At 42.3% G+C, this 9,299-nt stretch overlaps 1 protein-coding gene across 1 annotated transcript; it reads left to right on the top strand.

Moving 5' to 3' along the window:
- Positions 1-1,688: 1,688 nt before the first annotated feature.
- On the top strand, positions 1,689-8,099 carry stk33 (serine/threonine kinase 33). Its single transcript, XM_072449815.1, has 14 exons — positions 1,689-1,779; positions 2,624-2,726; positions 3,655-3,768; positions 3,848-3,952; positions 4,111-4,249; positions 5,525-5,607; positions 5,691-5,784; positions 6,139-6,214; positions 6,677-6,786; positions 6,865-6,950; positions 7,059-7,128; positions 7,424-7,497; positions 7,814-7,900; positions 7,974-8,099. The coding sequence occupies exons 2-14, from the start codon at positions 2,652-2,654 to the stop codon at positions 8,097-8,099; spliced, it is 1,239 nt and encodes a 412-aa protein (XP_072305916.1). The 5' UTR covers positions 1,689-1,779; positions 2,624-2,651.
- Positions 8,100-9,299: the final 1,200 nt, after the last annotated feature.

The raw sequence follows: 9,299 nt of genomic DNA, 5'->3' as shown, positions 1-9,299 counted from the left end.
TGTTTTCCCACATAATGTTGATCAAAAGCTGCTTTGACCGCACCATAGTTCTTTTTGTTATCATCACTCAGTGGTAAAACAGCCAAAACGTCGTCAGCTGCATCTCCCATTGCATACAGGAGTGAATTCACCTGATATTCCTCTGGTTTGCTGTCGAGGGCTGTTGCAATGCGAAACCAAACCAACCAACCATTCAAAACGTCTGATCCACTTTGGCCACTCTGTAGGCCGTGAAAAATCAAATGTCTCTGGGGGAGTTATTTGTACAGTGGTCGCCATCTCTCCCCTGAATCCCTGGCGTCGTTGCGTTCAGGATCTAAGTTTTCTGATGCACCGTCGCTCTGCACTTCTTCCTCCGCCGACATGTGGATGGGGCTGCGCGCGCACACACCTGTTAGTTCGCGCTGGTGACTGCTTTCGCCCGCACAACGGTCATTTTTCTCTCTAAAAACTGCCAAAAATTTCTTCCGCAAGTTATCCGCACAGTGCTGCTCCGAAAACGCCGCGGAGACTGAAAGTTCGCCACTTCTGACACCATGTATGAAGAAGACTCGGGACACGAGCGTTTTAAGTGTTGAAGCACGTTTATTCCAATCCCAGGAAGTCCCAACAACCTAGATGCAATGCATTCTGGGAAAAGTAGTCTACCGCTACACTCCTCGAAGCGGATTATGCCTCCGGCCGTTTTGGAGACTGTGGGCGACATCAGGACAAGTCCGGCGGGATCAGGCTCTGGGTGTGTGGATCCCGAGCTGAACCTGGACTTGAGAACGTGGAGAGCACGGAGCCTCCGCACCACCGCGGCAGCGTACGAGGAGAGGCGGGGCCGTTCCCGGTAACCGTCCATGATGTCCTGGCCTCTCTGAGCCCAGTACGGGTCATAGCGGAGCCTTCCTTTGGGAGAGTTCTTCAAGGCTTCTGTCGCTGCCATTTGGAGAAAGTGAGCTTGCCTTTTGGCACGTGACCACAACCAGAGACCAGAATGACAACGGCTCGCGGAGCGCGGGCTTTATACTCAATGTGACGTCACGACGCATCAATTCAAATATAAACAAACGTGAATCACGTCCTGGAGTGACGTCACCCCACGAGGCCGCGGGATCACGTCCTGGAGTGACGTCACCCCACGAGGCCGCGGGAACGTAACCATGTCTTCAATTGTGCAGAACAGATACAGGTGCAAAAAAATACTCAAGTAAAAGTAAAAGTAGCGCATATGGAAATCTACTTGAGTAAAAGTATTTAAGTACCCATTTAAAATGTACTTATTGCCAATAAAGTGTAGTGACTACAGTTTATATTTGCTATATAAATATGAACTGCTAATGTTTGCTATTCGCCAGAAGAAGGCTATTTAATGATGCAATATGTTACTTTTGTGTTTTGGGGGTTCACCACCTGCTGATCCCCGTTAACATGTTGGCCTTAAACATTATCTACAGGCTCAACAAGGCCGAGTCACACGTCAGAGCTGAGGAGAGTTAAAAGTATAAATGTAAAGAATACAAAACATTTACAATATGCCTAGTTTTTCAGCTCAAATTCAAGTTGTTATGACATATTAAACCGAGCTAATGACTAACATTTAACTAAAAGTATTTGAACGACGTGTGTAATCATTAGCCTTGGTTTCCATGGAGACGCGTGTCTGTGCGAAGTTTGTCCCTCCTCGCTCGCCCTAAAGATTGGCCTTAAACGTTTGAGAAAAGTACAATCTCTGACGTCTGAGTTTGAGCATGTTTTACCGCGGATTCCGGACTTGCGAGCCCGTTCCACAAGGTAGGACCGTGATGTGCCCGCTTTGAATGCGTTAATTATTTGAGTTTAAGTCCTCAACAGCAGTAAATTAACGCCTTTTACACAACTACGGATTGGTTACCATGGCGACGTATATAAGGAGCCCGAGAAACCTGTGAGAAAACGTTGAACTTTTGGGCGTTTTTGTCACTTTTTTGGACATATGGTCAAAAGCCTTGAACAATCTGGGGTTGTTTATTGAAATCATGCTGAATTAACTAATTGACCGGGAAAGCACCTCGACTTGTCCTGCACATTAAGGCCAAGAAAGGTGTCAAAGAAATAAAGAAAGTCACCAGTCAAGTCATTACAAACGAACATGCAACGTTGTCTCGGTAAGTTGAGTCCTTCAGTTTGATAAATTTAATTTGGAGCTGTAATTGTGATTACATTGGATTGGACCTTGAGCAATAAAGAAAGCTCACTAAGCACTAATCTTAATTAAAAATGTTTTCTACAGTTTTAAGAAGTCCACTCATGGACTTTGTTGAAATCGTCCACTGTATTTCTATTTCCATGGAAGCAAACATGACAAAACCAGGCCAAGTTACAGGTTAGATCTGTGGAAATACTCACTCACAGTAAGAATAGCTGTTTATCAAGGTGTTGAGCAATAAAAAAAAACATGATATAAATACGATTTTGGATTTGTTTACTGCCATACTGTAGAACATTAAAGCAAAGCAACAAAGTCTCCATGGAGACAAGCTCATGGCAGACCGTCCACTACATATAGTGCACCTTTGAAAGGCACGGCCCTTTTTTGCTCCAAAACTGAAGCTCAATTTCTAAAATCCCTGCCCATGTATTTGTTTGTTTTTCCCAGCTGAGAGCAGAGTGGTGGAGATGTGGACATGATCCCAAGACGTAAGAAGACTCCAGTGAGAGATGTTCCATACACGAGATTACAGAACGACACGGAGCTCACGGTGAGACGAAGAGCACTTATGTAATTACAGCTCATTCACCTAATTACATCTGTGAGGAAGTCTTCTCTAAATAAACAGAAACACAAAGAGACTAAGTAATTATGTTTCCATTCATTATAGCTCAGGTTAGTCAATTTTCAGTTTACAACCAGAGGGCAAGTTCATATTGGTTGCCCTTGATCCCGGTGTGTCAGCTGTCCTCCCATCCTCAATATCTCTGCAGTGTTTAATTGAGACGAATCAGCTCAAATGTCTCAAGTTAATCTGCAGATGCTGTGCCGTGGTTGGATAAACAACATGTGAAAATGGCCCTTGCTGCGCTGCCTGAGGATCGAGTGGTTAAGGCACAGCACACACATGCCAGGCTCCATATGCAGCAGGCTGTGAGTTTGAATCCAGACTTTGACAATTTACTGCATGTCCTCCCTTCTCTCTCATCCCAATTTAATCTAATAAAGCCAATGGGACAAAAAAGACAATAAATCTCCCAGGAGTGATGGGTTCACCGCAGAGTGGTATAAAGTTCTAAAACATACACTTACCCCTCTTATCCACATTTAACTGGGGAAGGAAGCCATCATATATTTAATACCTAAAGAGGGCAAGGACCGACTTGACTGTGTGTGAAAATAAGAAAAGAGCAGAAAATGGCCCTTGCGACTAATATGATCAGGGAAAACATCTGTGGATTTTTCTTTTGAACATTTCTGTTTAGGATACCTTACTATAGAATTACACATTACAGATCCTGTTCCATCTCAAAGAGCGATACCACACTTACTGTCTAATATACTAATAATATATTTTGGAATATTTTCTAGTATAATTTGTTCTCTAACTCTAACACCTGTAACCTGCAGCACAGTGAGCCCAAGACGAAGACAATCAAGTTTAACCTAACCTAAACCTAACCTATTCTTCCTCACAGAGGCTGTATATGTTTGAGCGAAAACTGGGCAAAGGGAACTATGGTGTGGTCTACAGGGCAACACACATCGAGACTCAAACCCTGTGGGCCATCAAGGAGATTCACAAACCTGAGGTTATTTTGGATTTTTACATAACGGGCTCTGTTCAAATATGTATGAAATATGACATGATCGCTGTGGTCCTGTGTGCAGCCAGGACACCCACGCTGGAAACTCCTCGACAACGAGATTGAAATCCTCCAGAGAGTGGACCACCCCAACATCATCCACCTGAGAGAAGTGCTCAACACGGCTCAGGTAAGGACCTCAAGACCAGACCTGCTCAATGTGAATGTGAGGTGGAATACAAAAAAGAGCCAAATCATGCTCTGTTACAACAGCAATTTTCGGAGCTTCCTTCTTTGTTTCTCTCCCATTAGTTTATAATTTGTCAAACTTGCATTGGTCTGTTTCAGAAAATGTACCTTGCTTTGGAGCTGTGCGCCGGAGGAGACCTGAAGCAGCTTCTGAAAAGGAAACGCTTTCTGACAGAAGATGAAGCGCGGCCCATAATACGCGCCTTGGCTGAAGTGGTGGTCTACTTGCATCGCAGAGGTGAGAAAGTGCAGGCCCAGGGGGTCTAAGATACAGAGCGGGAGGAGAGCGCCAAGGAGTCACCTGTTGAATCTCTGGTCTATTTACTTTTCAAACCACTGTCCACACTCACACATGTTGTCTAGGTAACAAACACATAAAGGGTATGTCGAGTCTTAGAACGAAACCCTTTCATGTTGACTTTAATAGTAGAAGACGTGTTAGCAAACATCACAACCAACGCAATCTGAGTAGCCTGTTTACTGTTGGACAAGTGCAGGACAGAACATGAGGAGAGTCGTGTGTCTGGGCATTAGTCGAGAAGGGAATTTCATAAACCAAGATCCTTTGCTGCTGTCGCTTTTGATGCAACAGACTTTGATAGAGGAACTAAAAAGATATGATTTGATCATTTCTGCTGCAGCACTCATGCAAAGTGATCTCTACCACGAGGCGTTTTCTACACTGGTTATTCATCTGACACTAAACGTTTAGAACTGTTTAGGACCTCTTTTGTTCTCTGGTTTTATTAATGACTTACCTTTAATTGTGACAACAACCTCAATGTAATTTTATGCAGATTCTCAACTCTTTATTATGCTGTAGATTCATGCAATCAAATCAACTTGTTTGTGGGTTAAACAAAACAAGATAGTTCTTAATATTTAAACTAAAGGTCTGATAAAAGGCTCAAAACAAAAGTTGGCACAAGGATCTGAATTCAAATTAAACATTGCCAGGGAGAGTATAGAACAAGTAGACAAAGCTGAACTGTTGGGTCCTGGTATTGACAGTAGCATTGCTGTAAATAAAGTATGTAGTCATTATGTCAAGCGTGACACTTTAGAAATAATCACAAATTATGCCACTTGTCATATTATTCTGAAGTGTTGTCTTCTGCATCTCAAAAAAGATCTAGTAAAAATACAAATTGCTCAAAACAAAGCGGCAAGACTTGTTCTTGGTTGCTCAATTAGAACAAGCAGAGAACTGATATATTCCACTCTGGCTTAAGTTAGATAAAAGAATACAAGTCACACTGTGCACCTTGTTATACAATATACTGACTGAAGATGCTTGCTTTCAAATCAACTTCTCTGTTTCCGTGGATAAGCATGACACTAGGACCTCAGCCAATGGTCATCTCATCCAAATAAACAATCATTTAAAAAACAACCTAAAGTGTCATGTGTGAGCATTTTAAAACTTGCTATGTAAAATGTGTCATTTCAATGTGCACTGTACACTATTAAGGACTGAAAGTTCACATATGTATATTTTGTTTCTCTCCCTCAGATATTGCACATCGAGACCTCAAACTTGAAAACATCCTGCTGAAAAGCCCAGTGGAGGACGACGATTCTCCCATCATCATTAAAGTTAGAGACAAAATGAATGCATATTGCCAATAAGTGATAGTGAATACAAAACTGGCAGTTATTGTTTGTTTGGTGTCCTGTAGGTGGCAGACTTCGGGTTGGCTATGCAGTCTGATGTGGGAGGGGCCGGGATCGGGACCCTCATGACCCAAGTCTGTGGGACAGACAACTACATGGGTAAAGAGAGCAGAGAAAAGGAGCAGGAGTGGATTCTGTTAGACTTTAGAGAAGGTCTGGGCAATAATCGAGGAATCCAGAGATCGAGATTCAGTCAGTTCTAATAGTCAATAAAAATGTAATGAATAATAATCATCTGTCAGTAAAAGCATGTGGTTTTAGTAGAGAATTTGGTGGAAGAAATTTGACTTTTGTGTGTTTAATAGTAATTATTAAAAGGCTGTCTTGACTTCCCCCTCCCAGGAAATTATAGCCATTTTAATTTATTTTTAATAATAAAAAATAAATAAATTATCAAAGAATCTTGTATTGTTTGTTGCCCTGCACTACAACAAAGTATACTTTTGTGCCCAGCTCCAGAGGTGATGAGCGGCCGAGGATACAGCCAAAGCTGTGACGTGTGGAGCATCGGCGTCATCATGTACATGCTGTAAGTTTAATGTTTTTATAAGACCATTCCATCCATCCATCCATTTTCTACCGCTTGTTCCCTTTCGGGGTCGCGGGTGACTGGAGCCTATCCCAGTGACTTCGGGCCTTAGGCGGGGAACACCCTGGACAGTGGCCAACTCGTCGCAGGGCCAATTTTTATATAATTCATATTTATATAAGAGAAATTAAACCGTACTATGATAACATATACACAACTTTTTACCTCTAGACTGTACTGTAATAATATTAATACATCGTGTGTATGTTTTACTGTTTTATCTTTTTTACGGTTAGAAGACATTTCAAAGCCCTTATGACATACTTGCTGTGGGTATTTTTCATTGCTATACATAACTGTTCTTGAACTTTTCCTGCATTGCACTTTCTCCTCTGTGAAACCAGTAGGCTCTCTTATTTAATCTGATTTCAAACTGAAACTTAAAGTCCCTGGCTCATGCAGGTTGTGTGGCTGTGCTCCGTTTGACACTAAATCTAAAACTAAGCGTCTGGAGAAAATGAACAAGGGAGTGGTGTTTCCTCATCCTGTGTGGGACTCTGTCAGTGACACAGGTCAGATCTCTACAGGTTTACACAGTCATAATATGAAGGTAAAGGATAGACCAGGAATAATCAAGTGTTTATTTCCAGCCAAAACGGTGCTCGCGTGTCTCCTGAGCTCAGACCCCGCCCACAGGATGACGGCCTATCAGCTGCTGGAGAACCCCTGGATCACTGTGAGACCACTATCATGTTTATGTGCATTATGTGCATTATGTGCTTATGTATTTGTATATGAACTCTACATATATTATATTGAGGATTGATTTGCCATTGGGTTTCAGGGAGACTTCTCCCGACCGGTGCGTCCTCCAAACATCCTGGAGCTCATGAGTCAGTGGAGCAGAGAACACGGTGAGAGCTTCAGAACACTCTTTCGGCTTTCCTGGTGTTGTACAGAGAGTCACGGGCTAAGTTCACACCAAAAATCTGATGAGTCAGTTCTTTCTGATTGTTCACACCTGTGCAGGTACAAGATTATGCAAAAAAGGACAATCTAATGTGTTGTTTGTCATTCATTGTACTTGTGTTTTCCAAATACAACAGCTGTTATAGTTAAAAATATCTGAATGTGTGTGTGTGTGTGTGCGTGTGCGTGCGTGCGCGCGTGCGTGCGTGTGCGTCCGTGCGTGCGTGTGTGTGTGTCCAGCAGAGGGCAGTGTTTCTACAGAGTCCAGCCCAAGAGTGGACAGCTCTCCCACAGACAGCCCCTGCACCAGCCAGGTACAATCTCATTGCATGAAGATAATATACAATGTTCTATAGTCAAAAGAACCGACTGGATTTGCATTTTTATAAAGACAATGTGTTGGTGTCCCTCTCTCAGATGGAGCACCATTCTATGTCATTTTCATAAGAAATATCCTCAAGTAAAATAAAAAGAAAATTCTCCTGATAATCTATATCAGTGACAAGGTCCATTATTTCACTATATTTATCCAACCACACCACAACATCTGCAAAGCTACATAAACTTTCTAAAAGCTTAATATACAGTAATACAGATTTGCTTCTCACTTTATTTGGGGGTCACAAGAAGAACAAAGTGGACATTGGTGTCACTCACGGCGTAATGAACGGACACAAGTGTGAGGCTCGGCAGCAGGCGCCTCAACCCTCCTCAAAGGTCTGTGCAAAATCAACATACACTTTATTATAACTTTTACAGTCATCTGTTTAAATTCCTGCTCTCCTTTCAGTCACATTTAGATGGCAACAAATCCTCACAACCAAAGAGCAAACACTCCATGCCCAAAAAGAAGAGAACCAATGGTCCCAAAGCCGCCCCTTCTGTGAGCGAGAAGACCCGCAGCAGGAGGAAATGAGATGTTCTGACTGTGCCACGGTGGAAACACAGCAGCACATTCTGAATGAGCCACGAGCCGGGACAGAACATCAGCTGTGCCAAACTGCAGGACCTGACCTTTTGAACAGGACTAACCTCAAACTATACAACTATATCTGACCCTGCCAAATCTACAGGCCCCGGACAGGAGCACCATTTTCCATGTGCAATTAATCAAGTACAACCAATTAACTTCTCAGTTTCCTTTTGAGTATGATTTTATTTATGTTTTATGATACATATCTTTCTCTAACGTGCTAAAATGACTTTACGTGTTATGTTCAGCATACAGCCAAACATAAACTTGAACAGACTGTGCCACAGGACTGCTCCTCCTCCACTGCCTGATGTTTACTGCACGTGTGACAAGTGATCAATCCTCACGTTTACTAAAGATGTGTCACTAAACCACTGAAAATGTGAATAAAATGAATGTACACCACAATAGTCGAGTTGAGTGTTGTACCCTGTTATATGAAAACACCTGAAACCTTTGTAACTATATTATAAATAAGTCTTATGAATTATAATTAAAGGTCACATTTAGAGAAATACATCATTTTGGAAATTCTCACATGTAGTAAAACTTCTTATGTTATAAATTGTGTTCCTATTCTTGAATTTGATGCCATAATCTCAGGTGATTGACAAGGGCCTATGTAAATCCATAGGTGATTTACTGTTTTTGAAAGAAATATGCAGAAAGAAAAAAGGAACAGTATCATCATTTGTTTGGGATTTGCTCCAAAAACCTGCAACATAATAATTGCGTCTTTTCTCAGGCTATTATGATTGGTTTCACCTTTGTTTGTTTGTTTATTCTGACCCTAACCCAAAGACCACCAGCTCAGTTTTAAACTACAGGATGTCTAGCTTGTTGTGATGTTACATGAACTCCACCTGACATGATGGAGAACAGGACCAGACCTTGGCTTTGACTAGAAGAAGACTTGTTTTCGCTCATATCTTGTATTTCTTTGACACATGCAGTAGTTTGAAGCCTGTGACTGTGGCCCTCCCTCCTGTGTCAGCGCAAGTCCCTCCCCCTCTCTCTCTCTCTTTCCCTCCCACTCTCTCTCTCTTTCCCTCCCCCTCTCTCTCTCTCTCTCTCTCTCCCTCTCTAACTCTCCCTCCCTCCTTCTCTCTCTCTCTCTCTCTCTCTCTCTCCCTCTCCCTCCCT

The sequence above is a fragment of the Eucyclogobius newberryi genome, unplaced genomic scaffold (genome assembly GCF_026437365.1).
Source record: "Eucyclogobius newberryi isolate DKJ021-1_F unplaced genomic scaffold, fEucNew1.0.hap1 SCAF_1, whole genome shotgun sequence".
NCBI classification, from domain to species: domain Eukaryota; kingdom Metazoa; phylum Chordata; class Actinopteri; order Gobiiformes; family Gobiidae; genus Eucyclogobius; species Eucyclogobius newberryi.
This window is presented reverse-complemented; position numbering and strand designations above follow the sequence as displayed.

Bases quoted from the DNA above. Each gene is read 5' to 3' on its own strand.
- stk33 (XM_072449815.1), top strand. From the start codon at position 2,652: ATGATCCCAAGACGTAAGAAGACTCCAGTGAGAGATGTTCCATACACG. The intron at 3,769-3,847 runs GTTATTTTGGAT...TCCTGTGTGCAG, and splicing joins AGGAGATTCACAAACCTGAG to CCAGGACACCCACGCTGGAA. The intron at 4,250-5,524 runs GTGAGAAAGTGC...TCTCTCCCTCAG, and splicing joins GGTCTACTTGCATCGCAGAG to ATATTGCACATCGAGACCTC.